This window comes from Anastrepha ludens, chromosome 3 (genome assembly GCF_028408465.1).
Source record: "Anastrepha ludens isolate Willacy chromosome 3, idAnaLude1.1, whole genome shotgun sequence".
NCBI classification, from domain to species: Eukaryota; Metazoa; Arthropoda; class Insecta; order Diptera; family Tephritidae; genus Anastrepha; species Anastrepha ludens.
In genome coordinates, this window is record NC_071499.1 from 45,128,404 (window position 1) to 45,145,372 (window position 16,969).

The 16,969-nt window shown below is 35.2% G+C and overlaps 1 protein-coding gene across 1 annotated transcript; it reads left to right on the plus strand.

Moving 5' to 3' along the window:
• Positions 1-697: 697 nt before the first annotated feature.
• LOC128856396 (vitellogenin-1-like) lies at positions 698-2,338 on the plus strand. The gene is made up of 3 exons (XM_054091693.1): positions 698-991; positions 1,064-1,326; positions 1,402-2,338. The coding sequence occupies exons 1-3, from the start codon at positions 772-774 to the stop codon at positions 2,080-2,082; spliced, it is 1,164 nt and encodes a 387-aa protein (XP_053947668.1). The 5' UTR covers positions 698-771; the 3' UTR covers positions 2,083-2,338.
• The last annotated feature ends 14,631 nt before the right edge of the window (positions 2,339-16,969 follow it).

Sequence of the window (16,969 nt, forward strand, 5' to 3'; positions counted from 1 at the left end):
ATGTCAAGAAAAGCTGCCATCGTATACTGTTTGTTTACTAGAGACCCCTCTATTGTTCGGATTACCTCGTGAAGCGTTGTCTCCGTCGATTTGCCTTTGAGGTAAGCATGTTGTGCAGTTGATATACTAAAGCTCTCCAGCGAACTTCTAATGTGCATATCTAAAAGCCGTTCCAAAGTTTTAACAAGGAAGGACGACAAACTGATCGGCCTAAAGTCCTTCGCTGATTCATGTCCTCTTCTGCCTGCCTTTGGTATGAAGACGACCCTAACAAGTTTCCAGCTGTTTGGAATATAACCTAGATTTAGACACGCTTTGAAAATTTCCATTAGCCATGGTAGAATACTATCAAGAGTTTCCTGTAACATCTTAGGAAAGATCCCATCAGGGCCTGGAGATTTGAAAGGTGAGAATGATTTGAGAATAGCAATAACGCGGCTAAAGAACAAAAAAGCAGCGGGAGCCGACTTTTAAGTGAAAAACTTGAAGTTCGAAAGAGAAAACTTGGAATTCCCCTAAAATTAATAGGCGAAAATAGTAATTGAAAAATTGTTTTGTTCCGGGGAAATTGGCTATTCTTTCTATTAAGAGGGTTTTATTTTTATTACCCAATTAAGATAAGCAGCCTACTATTTAATGAAAAGCAATAAAAAACGCCGCCGCTTTGCGCAAAATAAATATAAATTGGTAGCAAGCACTCGCTGACGAACACACACCTGTCGTGAACTGCTTGCATAGCGCAACTTGGATTTATTGGAGACACCCAGCACAATGAAGTTATTTCTCCTAATTTCGCTTTTCTCAATACTACACACCAACATTGCCTTGGAATTCACAGCACAGGATATACTTTATTCATTGGAACAAATTAGCGAAGGTATAATTGAAAGTGCACCTGGAGCTTTGCGACCAGACTACGTTTTCAAGACCATTAAAAATATAGTTGAAGGACTGCCTGCTGAAATTTTTTATAGCGTTGCAAATGCCCTTTGTAAGTGTCCGTTCACTCGACGAGCATTAAAATAAGATTTCTCAACTAAATTTGTTAGCTTGAAATTACAAGGTTCGACGGTTATTGCCAAGGGCAAGGATAAAACTCCTGATCAATATGATCCGTCTCTCGGAGATATAAAATTTCAATTTCGCACACCCTGCGATAAACGAGAATATCCAGTCGGAGATCCATCTGGCTTGGGAGAGGATGAAGATTTTGACCCTGACAAGAATACGGTTATATTTGCGACCGGCTGGACTACGACTGTGAATAATGAGCGACATGACGCGTTTGCCCAGGCATATAATTGTCGCGGTGATACTAATTATCTGGTATTAAAAATTTATTACTTTCAAATATTACTCTGATTGTCTTCAAGGGTTTCTAATTATTTAAGTTCTTTTCAGGCGCTAGATGTAGGTAACTACATAAACACACTCTATAGCTGGTCATCAGAGAATACCGACAAAATAGGCAAATATCTTGCCGTAGGCATACATCGTTTGGAGTCCATTATAGATATTGGAAAACTACATATAATTGGTCACAGCCTGGGTGCACAAATAGTGGGTTCGGCTGCTCGTTATTACCGCAATTTGACTAAGAAAGCATTGCCCTACGTAACTGGCCTTGAACCAGCTTTTCCCTGTTTCAATGAGGGCGAAGAACTCACAGTCATATCTTCCAGCGATGCTGACTTTGTTGATATCATTCACACGGATCCTGGTGTAAGTGGGCAACCCCAAGCATTTGGTCATGTTGATTTCTATGTAGGTGGTAAATTCCCAGTACAAGACGCTTGCAATAGTCCCGCGTGCTCACATGAAATCGTTTGGCAATATTGGGTTGAGTCGGTTTACCCAAATAATGTAGATGATTTTCTGGCAAAGCGCTGCAACTCTTTGAATAGTTTGCAGGAGGGCAAATGTGTTGGCAGTGAATATCCAATGGGGTATGCTGTGCCCCATAAGTTAAGAGGCAGATATGTTCTAGAAGTGAATGCTGAGAAGCCCTATGGCAAAAATGCTACTGTGGACTATACTAACCCCGAAACCACTGTATGTGGCAGTTGTGAAGAATTGCAGTGAAAGGCGCGTAAAAACTAGCAATTTTTTAAATTTTTTGCTCTAGTAATCATAAAAATATAACTATGAACTATGTACTCCACCACTATCTATATACATACATATTTTATCAAAAATCCAATAAATAACCAAACCAGCACTCTTATCCATTGTATGCGGAGGATTATGTAGAAGTAGAAGCTGACCCTGCGTTTTGGGGATATGGCACACAAAACAATTTGCAAGTGATATCGGGCTGGCAGAGGTTTTGTGAAAGGTTCATATTTGTTTTTATGTTGATTTTAGTTGCCTATGGGGGGTTTGGGAGAAAAATACTTGAGGTCACGCCTTAGGGTATTCTCTGGAATACAGTAAAACAATATTGGCGTCAAGCGATAGGCGATTCAGAAAGCTCAAACCTATAATTAATTTTGCAATGAATTACCTCTAAAAAGAAATATAGAATTAATTTTTATTGCAAATAAGGTAATTTAAATTTATTAAAACAGTTTGGGGAAGCTATAATCAAGCATGTCTATGAACAGGGTTGCCACTTTTCTGAAATATAAATATTAAATAAAGAATAAAAAATAAAAATTAAAGCTCAAGAAGGCTGCAAAATGAATATTCATCGAAATTCAATAACGTTCTTGAATAGAGTTGCCACCTGTTTTATTTACTTTGAACAAAAATGTATGTTAATTTAATTTAGACATCATTGATCTGTATCAGAAATATATAATACAGATTTATTTTTTGTTTACAAAATATAATATTAGCACATTGGTATCAAAACAGCTTGAAATTCATATATTAAATATATATTCATATGCACGCACAACTGCAAAAGTGTATATGATTGCGTTCACATAACGGCTGTTAGCAAGAGCATAAAGTAACACAGGCCGACAGCATCTCAGACCCAGAAACCAGACTATATATTTCCGAAGGTTTATGATGCGCCGAATCCAAATCTGGCCTCAGAATTGCTCTATCAGCTCTGGTTTTCGAGATATCCTAACCTAAAAGTGCAAAAATCACCGTTTTTGCCCATATTTGAGGTTATGTAGCCTTGCAGATGTTTTCTTTCACCAAAATTAAAGGATGGCATCTTTAAATACAAGCCTTCGTTTTTCAAATCGCGTTGAGTTTGCTCAAATATCATTTTTTCGCTGAGATATCGCATTTTGAAATTTTCATGTTTCTAAATTTTCCTACACCTGAAAACCAGAGCTGATAGAGCAATTCTGAAGCCAGATTTGGATTCAACGCATCATAAACCTTCGGAAATATATAGTCTGGTTTCTGGTTCTGAATGTTGGTTAAATTTTGTCGGCCTGTGTAATCGTTTCAGATATGGGCATAGGTATAAAAAAGTGTTCCGAATGATGAGAGGAGTCGATTTAGCCATACCTGTCCGTTCGTCGGTACAATAGCTCGAACAAAAATAAATCATTTGAATAGAACTCAGTACACGAATTACTCTTTTTTCCAAGGTAGTGGAATTGGTAGTGAAAATGGATGAAATTCGCCAATAACCACACCACCCTTCCATTTAATGGCAATTTTCAAAACAGAAAAAAAAATCATATATGTATATCTAATATATGAACCTCTGAAATAAATGAAGCACACCATTCAAATTCGGCATAAATGATCAACCAGAAAATATGATGGTCAGTTTCACCAACCGAACGATGCTTGAACGATGTTGAACAGTTTCGACCACCGCAAGTAAAATCTTGCTTAGCAACAGCGGCTTGCCGCAGAGTTGACTCACCGCCAATCTTTGGTTGGTGTTAATAAGGATTATAGCTTCCCCGCGCGCGGTATGGTTACGAAATTTAAATGCACAAAACCACAGAAATGCACTGCTAAATATGTGCGTATACCAGAAAGTGCAGATGTGAGTATACAAACAAATGCAATTTTATTTAATATATACGTACATATCTGTGTGACTCAAAATTTCATGGCAGCCACAGCTCCAAAATGGATCTCGAGCCTTTTTATTCTTAATTTTAGTTGTTAATCCTTAGTTAATTTTGCTTCTTTAATTCTTTTGAGGCAAATGGGTATGGTTTTTGTCTACTACACACTAAACTTTTGATATTTTTCGAGCTTAAAAATCTCTACGAGATTTCACTAGAAAGCTTTAAATTCCGAAGTTTATTCAATTCAATAGAGGCCAAAGCAAAGAGGTAAAGAAAATTTTTTGTTGTATTTATTTATTTCAAAACTATTGAACAAATTTATAACCACATGACAAAGTTTGCTAACGAAAAATCTTTAGCAATTCAATGTTCCAGAAAGTAATAGATAAGGAACTATTTGCATTTGGTGGTCTTTGAAAGTGTGCCGCCGAGGCCGCGGCGGCCATTTGGCCGATATTTTGTTCCATATGTAATTCAGCTATACCAATATTATCATAATAAAGAGAGATGATAATAATTTCCTTAAGAATTTGTATTTTATTCAATTCAACACCGGACCTAGAAACTTAACCACCCTTTATTATATAAACTCTTCGAAAATTAGTAAAGAATAAATTCCTACTTACTATCAAATATATAATATATAGACACACGTCAGCATAGTTTTAACTGTTAGCCAATCCTGTTACCAATCCCTTGGTATTTTCACAATACTGTGTCACAATACGGTAGTCTAGAGCTCGAAAATTTCGGGTGTTTTCAGGAACTTTTTTTAGAATAAAAAACATGAAAAACGATATTTAAACTTTTTTTAAATTTTTGTATGCAAAAGAAGTTACATAAAAAGCCTAAAAAATTTAAATATCGTTTTTGGTTTTTTTTTATTGTAAAAAAAAAATTTTGAAAATTCCCTAAACTTAACTTAACTAAACCAAAAACTTTTTTTTTAATTTTTGTATGTAAAAGAAGTTACAGTTTTTTTAATTTTAATAATTTTAAAAATGGCGCTGAAGCTGACCCTACCGAAAAATTACACCTGGACGGTGTTGTCCATTTTGGCTCTCCTATTTATCTGAAACACAAAAACCAAAAAAATTATTATTGAGTATGACTGTAGCTATGCCCGTACCAGAATAAAAAAAAAAATTGACAAAATGGCGCGGTTTTGAATTTGACACTCTAAAAGCTCGGGATTTTTTCAGTTTTTTAATCAAAAAAATACGAAATAATTGAAATAATAATATGATTCTAATACGGGCGATAGCCGTGGATGTTCTGAACGAAATACTAAAATTTCAGACGATTCGGTGGAATAGCTTTTTTTTGTTTTTTTTTTTTGACAACACCAGGACGAAAAAAGTAGTTTTGAAATAATTGAGTTTAAAGTTTTGAGAGTGGATAATGCGTCCATTGATGCCGCCGCGTGACGAATCTGACTCTACCTGCTAAAATGGCCGTGGAATCGAAAGTACTGGGAATTTCCTTTCAAAAATTTTACAGTATATTCTCAAAAGCGTATACTTTTGAAATATTAAAAATAAAATCGATTTTTGAAAATTCTTGACCACCGTAATTGTCAAGTCAACACTACATACGTTGAAAAAGCTTTTGACACTGTTTCGGGCACTTCATGTAATTGTTGAGCTTTTAACTATCCAAAAGAAAATGGTTTGCAGAAATTTAAAACACTAAATCTTACAATTTTGTAGCCTGCTCGGAAATCCCATAGAGAAGTATACTTGGGCCAATTTTTTCCCCCTTTTTATTAAAGACATTAGGGTCTGCCTTAGCCACTGTAAGTTTTTACTCTATGTTGATGGGCTAAAACTTATTAGTAAGGTTAATTGCTAAACGGATGCTTCTTTAGTGCAGCAAGAGTGTCGCTTGCACTGCCAAAAATAAGCTTTCACGTTGTTTTCATTTCACCTTTGCAAAAACTCTGAATATTATTCCTCCCTCTTATTAAGGGTGGTTAAATTTCAAGGGCCATTATTGAATGTAAATCACACCTAAACGTCAATTCTTTTTTCTACATTTCATTTGACATTTTTAAATTTCAAACCAACTCAATTTGAACCATGCAAAAATACACAATCAAGCAACTCGTTAAAGTTATTCAGGTTTATTATGAAAACGGGCGTTCAAATCAAAATGTATATCGCGCACCAAATGGGCGTACAATCAGAAAAATTGTCATCGAAAATTTGGACCATCGGATGGAGGTGTGCCGCCGAGGCCGCGATGGCCATTTTCCCGATATTTTGTTCTATACGTAATTGAGCCATACCAATTTTATCATAATAAAGAGAAATTACGATAATTTCTTTAAAAAAATGTATTTTATTCAAAATCAATACCGGCCCTTGAAACTTAACCACCCTTTACTTTATGAAATATTATTCTGTTTGACTCTCGACTATGGGCTTACATTCGTAAATCACATTAGTAAGACATTGCAGAACGCTTATGCTCATTTAGCATTTCTAAGGGTCCATTCGAGGAACTTCAAAGATACCTATACTATGTAGAAAAAATTAATTTAAATAGTTGTCTAGCTTGTCTGCAGCTTGAATATGGATTTTTGGTTTGGAATCCAATTTATGCCTCTCATTCAAATTGAATTGAAAGGGTACAACAGAATTTTATTCGATTCGCTCTGCATTTTCTTAATTTCTCTGATCCACTACCAACCTACAGTGCTCCGTGCATGCTACAAAATCTGGAGTATCTTGCTAATGAACGTTGCTTTCAGTTCCTTGATGTTTGTTTTTTATGTTATTTGTGGTTCTGTTGATTCCGCCGATGTTCCTGCAGAGATTGGCTTCCATGATCCTCACAAAACTTTACTCAAACTACTATTATCTTGCCCCTATTACAGCTGCTCTTGCTGAGTTAAATAGTATCCACACACTACTCGACTTAGATTTTGTCATGTCATCAAGATTCCTTTTCCATTCGAGAATTTCTTCCGAATTTTGATAAAACTCTCTTTTGTTCTCGCATGTAAGAATTTGTTTTAAGGGGTTGCATACGCCCAGAATTTTCAAAAAATCTATTTTTTTACAGATTATTATTCTTTATAGTTCGGGTATATTTCTGTGGAAATCGATTGTAAAAATTCCCCATAGATACAAAGTTATGGTAGAAAATGTAACTGCCCAACAAAAGTTTGATGCGCCCAGCTAGCTGTACTTCGTTAGAAGCACTTGAAAATTTAAACTCGTTTTTCTCGAAACCACTTTTTCCGGCACGTCTGCATGATTAGGTATAGTTTTCAATATTTTTTGATGCGGTTTTTTTGAAATATTCGAAACTGTTTTCTGTATAGCCTGTCGAGACGGATTTTTGATATTTTTCTTAACAAATTTTATATACAGACATTTATGATGTAAAACGCATACTTTTTTTAAAATGCCGTAAATTGCAATTCAAAAATCCAACTCGACAGACTATAACTATTTGACGATTCTAATGGTGGTCATATGCTGACCCCATGGGTTGTGTCCTGTAATGATACCGACCATCAACCGAACATCTTTCCTTGCAAGGTTTAGTAGAAACTTCGACAGTTTTCTGTTCGGCTTGTCACAAAACACTTTGCAGTTCTGCGGTGTTCTAGACCGGACCATCGCTCTTTATGTAAATTTCATACATAATCGCTGATCCAATTCAAGATTCCTGCGGAACTGATTCCGATTATTGGCTCTGGCCCCTGTGAAGGCACCGCTGATCCACGATTGGCCAATTCATCGGCAGTTTCGTTTCCTTGAACACCGGAGTGTTCTGGAACCCATATAAGTACAAGCCTGTTTTGCCTTGCGACAGAATTGAGCTTCTTCTTACATTCTTGAACAATCTTTGAGGTTTGCTTCGCGTTCTCCAGGGCCTTCAATGCAGTCTGACTGTCACTGAAAACTCCAATCTGTTTCCCGCTTCATCTCCTCTCGATTATCCATTCGGCTACTTCTGTTTGGAAAACAGCAAAACGGCAAAAACTTCTGTTTGGAAAACAGTTGCCATTCCCCCCATAGCATAGTGATACTTATTACTATCGTTTAAGTACCATCCGGCTCCAGACCCTATTTCATTCTTGGACCCATCGGTAAAGAAAATATCCTTTAAACCTCCCTACATGCATTCTGGATTGCTCCATTGTTCACGCAATGGAAATCTAACATCAAATTTCCTTCCAAATGAAACTGTGGGTATCAGGTCATCTTTAGGTGCCAAAAACAGTGGATACTGGTCCGACAGCAACTTAAAGATTTCTCTGTGTCCCGAAGTGCCGTCTTCGTGCCAGAAGCCATATTTATGGAGTCTACACATTGATTTTATTGCTTCCTGTTGTATCTTAAGATCCAGGGGGAGCATAGCATTTAGGGCATCACCAGAGGTTGACTCATGGCACTCGTGATGCATAAACATACACTTCTTTGCAGCGTGTATAGTTCCCGGAGTGTGGACCTAACCATGCTCCATCGCCACCAGACCACAGAGGCGTAAGTGATGATTGGTCTGATAAGTGCTGTGTATATCCGTAGGACCACAGAAGGTTTCAGACCATAGGTTTTACCATAGGCTCTGGGGCTTTGCTGAAAAACCCTCAATGCGCGATTCACCTTCAGTGAACCGTGTGTCTCCCAAATCAGCTTCTTATCCAAGATTACTCCCAGATATTTAACTTCATCGGAAACACCAGGTGTCACACCTTTCAATCATACTTCGCGACTTAATATAAAAGGCGTTAGTGAGTTGGTTGAGTTTCTCTGATAAAATCCATTCTTCATATGAATGTCGGTTAAAAAAATATACAAAACTAATGCAGAATGTCACCAAGCAGTGTCGTCAACCGCCAATTGTCTGCTTATGGCAAAGCTCAACCGACAACTCATGCATACATAAATAACTGCTGGCATGCCAGCATAGCAACACCAGCGTCAGCGTATATATATAAGTACATAAATATGCATATACAGAAGTATGCGATAAAGTGCAACAGTGCGTATAAGTAATTTGCATGCACAGTTGTGTTGACAATAATAGCAGCGTGACGTGTTTTATTTATTTCATTATCTATTTCATTACCTATTTGCGTTTAATGTAATTAGTTAAATTTCTTATAAAAACATAATTCACGTTACAACAAAAACCATATAACTCAAAGCTTCGAGTTTGTGCAGAATTCAAAAAAATTCAATAAACTTTCAGTAAAATTTCTAAATCTTTAAGCAAAATTTTTATAAAAATTTTCGGTATGCAATTTGGTATGCCACTGAATTTTAGTATAATAATGTGCAAGTATGAAGCAGGTCGAAATTGTCGTTGATTTTTAATATATTTTGTTTTTGCTTGTTCTTTCGAAAACTTCACATATTTTGATATGGGACATATGCACAAGACCGGCAGAAAAAAACATTACACGAATTAAGTTAAATCTTGAGTTACTAAACTTGCAAAAAACAAATAAATGGGCTTAAAACCAACATATTTAAAATTTTTCTAACAATTTTAATTAAAAATTTTGAAATGTTGATGAGAATTTGTTTTTGTTTTTTAATTATGCCCAAAGATTGAGTACTTAAGTTATACGTTTCCTCGTATTTTATTGCATAAATCATATTTTTATTAAAAAATAGATAAAAATATATTGAAAAAAGAAAAAAATAAAAACAACTAAATAGTCAAAACATTGCAAAATGTCATGCGTTTTTATAAAAGAATAGAAAAAATGAATAGGCAATCTTTTCAAAATATCAACTTTTATTTAAAAAATAGATTAAAAATATGTATAAAACAATTAATGAAAATTAGTCAAAACTTTGGAAACTGTCGTGCAATTTTATAAAAAACAAAAACGAAGAACAAAAAAAATAAATAGTCAATAAACAAAATACTTAGCACACTGCCACGCGTTTTGACAACAAAATAAAAATAAATATTGTGAAAACTTAAGCAAAATATTGCGCAATTTTATAAAAACTAGAAAAAAGCAAAAATTTAAATTAATAAACAGTCAAACCTTTAGCAAAACCTTTAGCAAAAAAAAAATTTTTAAAAGTAAATAAATAGTCAAAATTTTGCAAAATATAGCGCATTCTTATAAAAAAATAAAAACAAGTCAATAGTCAAAATTTTGCAAAATATCGCGCTTTTGTTTTAATTGAAAAAAAAAAAACCAAACTTTCGCAAAATGTTGCGCAATTTTATAAAAAAATCAAAATAAATAAATAGTCAAAGCTTTGCTAAATGGTTCGCATTTAACCATGAACTGATGAGGTGAAATTTTTCAACGTATATGTAGAGGTGGTAGTAAATTTTACACCATTTTATTAATTTTAATAAAATATAAATTTTTATAATATATTAAAATCGCTTAACAATTATATGGGCCGATCTAAATTAATTTCAGCTACTGTAATTTAAAAGAAAAATACAAAAGTTTTTGTTGTTCAGTAAAAAATATTTATTTGATTTCAACAGCCTTTTTTATACAACGAAAATATAGAGGCACTCTTATAAAGTTTATAAAAAAGTACAAAAAAACGTAAGGATAAATTAAATGGCATTTTTTCACAGCCCAATACATAAACATTTTTATAAAATAATACACGCTTCGAGTCTTCAATACTTAAAAAAAATAACTATGACTATATTGGTTAAATTTGTATGTCACTCGTCATATTCAGTATTGGTACAGTTAATACACAAGCGTTTGCTACAACCCATGCACATTGGTTTTTTACATTCTAGGCACGTGTGTGTTATTTTTCTTTTTAATTTATTAGAACAAATGTAACATAGTTTGCTCGACTTAGGTTTTTCCTTTAATGTAATTACAGGCTCTGGAAGAGAATCAGAACCCAATATCGTATGAATAATATCCCGTAAAGAGCGAGTTATACTTTTGTTGTGTTTTCGTCTTTTTAAATGTGGAACAATCAAGTTTCTAGCAAGATCTTTTAAAAAATTGTCTCTAGAAAATTCACGGAAATTACGAGAAGATTGATTCAAAATATATGCATTAACTGCACTTATATCTACCAGCCTGTAAAATACGGCTAAAGGCCAACGTCGTGTACGACGGCAATCATTTCTGGCTTATTTGTTATTGGATCAATTGCTTTGTGATGATGCATCGAAGAAACTAAAACCACTGAACGATTTTTTCTTGGAACATAAGATAAAAGTGTAATATCTTTTGTAAACCCATACATAGAACTTTCGACTGGTCTACTTTTGTTTGGTAAAAATTCTGCAGGAATTTCTTTTTTATTTTTTCTTAGAGTACCCAAATAAGTTAATTTTCGTTGTTTTAATATGTTTACTAATTGAATTGATGAGAACCAATTGTCTGCAGTTATATTTCTGTTACTTCCTTCTATAGAATTGCATAATCTTAATACCGATTGAGTAGGCACGGCAAGTTTTTTTTCGGAATTTGAAAGGTAAGGTGTGTTCAATGATTATGTTCTCGATATCTTCATCAAAAATCCGAGACCAATATTGGAAAACATTTTCGGGCTCATCTTGGCTATGTGAAGCACCCACTGAAGTTGGTAATCTTATGATATTATGCAAGGGAGTAATACTAAAACGCTGGGGTTCTTGTGCCGACCATTTAAAACGATTTATTCCGTAAAAGGCACGTTCAGATCCCAAATTGTCGACTTCTTCTGTAAAAGATAATCCCGTTTCTTCATCGTTATCCGTTTCTGAGTTTGAGTCACCATCACTGTATATTTCAGGGCAAAAATTTGTATCGACGACCTCGTCATCAAATTCGCTTTCATCATCATAAATTTCGTCATCGTAAACCTCATCATCTTCCATTAGTACTCTGGTAATATCTTCTGTGGTCATATTTTTTTAACTTGTCATTAATTACATATAATTGGAAGTGTATCTAAGAAAGTACTAATATGTGAACAGCTAATTTATAAAAAGACTAGTGGTAAACATTTTTTTAATTAAAATATAACGCTAACGTAGAGGTGTAGTAATTTTTTTTTTCTATGAATTAATATACTTACGTTAACTAAGATGTGGTAGTAAAAAATTGTCCATGCAAATATTACACTTACGACAACGTGTGGTAAATTTTACACCGACGGTCTAATTTCTCCGCGTTACTCTTCCTTCCGACAAGCGAGATAACACTGATAATAAAAGCGTGCTAAACTATGAGGGTACTGGGAATATGAGGTTATAAAATTGAAATAGAGAGCAGTTAAGAGAGCAAAAAAAAAGAGAGTGTAAAATTTACTACCACGTTGCAAGTTAAAGGTTAAAAAAAAAAAAAATACAAATAAAAACGTACTACAAATTTTGCAAAATATAGCGCATTTTTATAAAAAAATAAAAACAAATAAATAGTCGAAACTTTGCAAAAAGTCGTGCTGCTATTATTGTAAACACAGGTGTAGATATGTACGCACTCACATCAGTTTATTTAATGTTTTGCTGGCGCTGCATTACGCGGCTTTCCGCATCACAAATACTTGAGCGCACGCTATCAAAACACTTAGCTGTTGGCTCGTAAGTGTGTCGCCAAGGCGCTGTTGAAGTCAAACGCTAATATGCGTGCCAGAGAGAGCGAGAGAGTGGGCGGCAACTAAGTGTGTAAGCTTTCAAACAGGAATGTATGTAAATAATTATGTGTACGTATGAACGTATGTATGTATGTGTGGGAGCGCAAATATTCGTCTGGAGCCAACATTATTGCATTACTTTGGCAATGCAACACGCTGACTTGTCTGGTTGACATCAGTACTTTCCCCTCCCTACGCACTCACCCTCCCTATCGCCCCTCTACCCACTCTCCGTCTCTCTGTTTACCCGTTTCTCATCATCAGGCATCTGCGATGCACTTTAATATTGATGCAGCACTTACGCAGCACAATATCTTCACCAAACGAATTAAATTATTTATTTGATTTGGTTTTGCGTGCATGTGGGCGCATTACAACCGATTTTTGTGGCTTCAAAAACATGAATAAAGCAGCAGTAATTTTTGCACTTTACGAAGAAATTCCCATTAACAATTTGTTCTTGGCATAAATTATCATCGAATGGAAGCATTACCAGATGACCTTGTGTGCATATTGTGCGTGCTAATCCCATTACGGTTTACTCTTCGGCAACAGGGCGCCAAAATGGGTAAGCGGATATCCGCAGCTTTGGCGCCTTAACGTATGGAAATTACTTCTGGTAAGTCGCTCTCCTATGCAGTGAGGTTCGAGTGTGATAGCTGTGCTTATCACCAAAAATTCTTTATGATAATTTATTTGGCGCCTATATTCAAATCTACAAAATAAGTAGGAAAGGAAAAGTTTATTCTCAAATAATATTTGTGGGTATTAGAGTGAATATTTTATATGCAGCGAGTGGCATAATGATAAGGTCACTACGCATTTATAAGTTTTAACTCTATTTTCTTTGTTTTTTTTTTTTAAATAAATTTTAGTGTTTTTTTTTTTGGCAAAATGCGTTTCATTCTGTAACAAAAACCACAAAAATTCGTATTTCAAACTTAATGCAAAACTTTCAAACATTATTTGAAGCTCATGCGAAATTTCACAACTTTCAGTGTTTATTAAAATATATAATTAAATTATAGTATTAGAGTAAATGCTTAAAATATTCCAAAATTTCCAATGACTTCTCTTATTTTTTTGCGCATTTTCTCCAAGTATCGAAAGCACGAATATTGGAAGTGAAACTTCTTAGACGTCGATGGACGAGCGAGAATGGGGAGTAAAATTTCAAGGTCATGCAACGTTTTGGGCATTTTCGTTCTGCGAAAGAGAAGAAAGATATAACATAGAGGTAAAGGAGAAAGAGAGAGCTATACCTTATATATATCTTAGATACACTTTCGGCTATTTTTCCTGAGTTCTTTGAGGTTGCTAATTTCTAGTGAGAAATAAGACTACCTACTTTTTGGCACTTGTTTGTTGGTACAAACTTGAAGGAAATATATTTTTGGTGCATACTTTTTGGCGTTATATTTTCTTAGTGCCTACTGCTTGGGGCATTTTTGGTAACATTTTTTTTGGCGTTTTTTTGTGCCTACTTTCTGGCGCTTATTTCCGTTTCTTGGCTAGTGCTTGTGCGTACTGTAAAGTGCTATCTATTCCGGCGACGGATTTAATGGTATTGCCTTGCGGTAATTTGTGCCGTTGCTGCGGTCCTGGAATCGCTGCGCTTGTGCGGGTGATAAACGCTCGGAGTGGTGCGCGTTGTTGCCACGGTTTGTGTCCGGCGTTTACTTACACCAGTCGACCCTTCCCCGTTTTTGTAAATTTTGTCTATTTATATTCTCTGCAAAAGTTGTGAATTTATTAAGATATATATTCTTACTCCCTCTCTCTCTCATTCTCCCTCGGGTCTCTCCCTCTTTCTTTGTCTCCCTTGAAAGTTTCACTTCTGTTAAGTGTACTACGCTACATGCACTTTTTTATGGGGAATCAATTATTAATAATTCATTTTTAAAATTCAAATTTCCAGTAAACAAATTATGAAAAACCATTGAAAGTTTTGAGTCTCTCTACTATCTTACGAAAGCACGCTTTGTTGTGTTTTGTTATGAAGAAGTGCGCAGCACCGTCAGATAAAAAAAAATCAAAAGGGATTTCTAACTTAAAATTTGCGCTTTATTATACTAAAACTTAAGAATATACAGAATTGTGCACCCAAAACTTTTCTGGAAAATTTAATTAAAAATTCGGAACTTTGTAATTCTGGAATTAGGATGAAAAGTTTGCGGAATTTTTCTAATTTTGTATAAAAATCAAAAATTCCATTTATATGGCTTATGTTGGACAATGAACTATTAAAAAAGAATTGCATTAAAAACCGAAAAGGAAAATGGTCAAAACTGGTTAAAATATTTAGCTGCTAAGAGGTATACAATATAGTAGGTTCGCTGACAAACTCATCTACGTGCCCACGTTAGGCGGTTCTGCGCTTGCGGGAAGGCACGGACTTATACCCGTCTAAGGACTATCCCTCTAGAAGCATTCACCAAAGGTATATAGGAAATATGTATGCTATTACAACAATAACAACAAATCCATCTTCATTAAACTTAACGACAAATACTATTATAACAATAACAACATCTCCATCTTCATAAGCTCAGACCACAGGCAGTCTAGGCTTTGAAACCTCATGGAGTTTTCCAGAAGCTGGTAGCAGACTACATTTAACACATTTAATTGTGGCCAACGTGAATAGATCATTGCCCCAAGTAGCAGATAACCTTGCCGAAAAAGAAAGGGACGCTGAGCCCTTCCACAACCATTGATAAAGCTTTATTAGGCTAAATTATATATCTGGCTGAAAGAGTTTCACATTTCTAAGTGAACTCAGCGGGTAATATAAAAGTTACTGCCTTTATTCTGGTAATATTCCCAAGGAGATCTAAAACACTCTTTAAACTTGAATGACGTAAGATCAGTCCAACACTACCCGAGTGACAGCTATATTTCCGCGTGGAAATACAACTTAAATGATATCTCGCTAAAAACCATTTGAGGTTTAGGTCATAGAGACTAGTTGGCTTGCTCTCGAAAGCTAATGGTAGCACGGACTACGTAAAATGGTTAATCATAAGTCACTTTATAAGGTACAAAGTCCTACCATCAATCAGATCAACCTAACTAGAGCGCTAGAGCTACGCCAGACCAACCGGTGACGTCACAATAAATCTCTACTTTCGGTCCAAGTGTGCCCGGTATACTATGCCGCTGTCTTAGGCAGCATTGAAAACACTCTAGTCAATGTAGTGTAAAAGATGGAGGATGACTTTTTTACGTTCACAAATTATGGTATAAAAAATTCGGTTCTATCGAACGTAGACACCTTTTCACTTGTTCTTTTCTTTATTAACAGATTTACACAAACTAACAACATTTTTTTTAATACACATAAATATTTTCAACCAATAATAGCGAACATTAAACTAATGAAAACTCTTGAAAATTTACAAACTTCAAACAAAAGAGTTTCCACACAAAAAATTTATTTCTACCGAACAGACTTTCTACATTACACATTTACAGCAAATCACTCATTCTATTTGTTATTCCTCATACTTACACACTACTACAACTACACACGATTTTGCACAGGCTGCTTGTCTTTTCTTGTAAATATTTCAAAAACTTCACTCGCCCGTCCACGGCAAACTGATGTCGACAGCAGAAAGTGGAAAAAGCTGATAATAAACTTTAATTAAAACACTTGAGAATTTTTTTATTGTAGTTGTTGTTCCACTATGTGGTTTTCTTTGGTAAGTACTTAAGGAGAAGGAAATCCCCTGAAATGTAACTAAATTGCTCAAGTGGCTAACTATTTTTTCACTCTTTATATTTTTAACAACTTTTTGTCTATGTTTCCCACAAGGAAAGGATAAACTGGGAGAAATTTCATTGAGAAGGAGAAGTAGAAAATAAACTTGGCTCTATGTTGTGTGCCAGATACTAAGTAAACGTAAATGTGAAAGGATTCTACTTGAATTAAATATTAAGAAATGCTCTCATGCGTCATATTTTAAGTCAAAGCATTTCATCTCTACCTAATATTTCACGAAGTACCCGCGTCTAAATACTCTTTTTTTTGCCGGGGCAGACTGGAAAGTACAGCACCCAGACACAATTAAGTCAATTGTACTCCACTCGGATTCCCTTTAAATTTTCTTTAAATCTACCCCATCTTCGAAGAAATCTGAATAGAACTTGTGGTACCAAGGAGCCAAGGTGGTGGCATCTTAATACATCAGTGCCAAAGACCTCAAGCCTGATTCGAACGAAAGCCGGGCAGGCGCACAGAAAGTGGTCCGCCGTCTCATCCTCCTCTTCACAAGATGGGCAGAGTACACTGTGTGAGATGCTCACCCTTTCCATGTGATTTTCCCATAGAAAGTGCCACCCAGCTACCTACAGTCCATTCTGCTTAGTGACAGGTCAGTTTTGTGA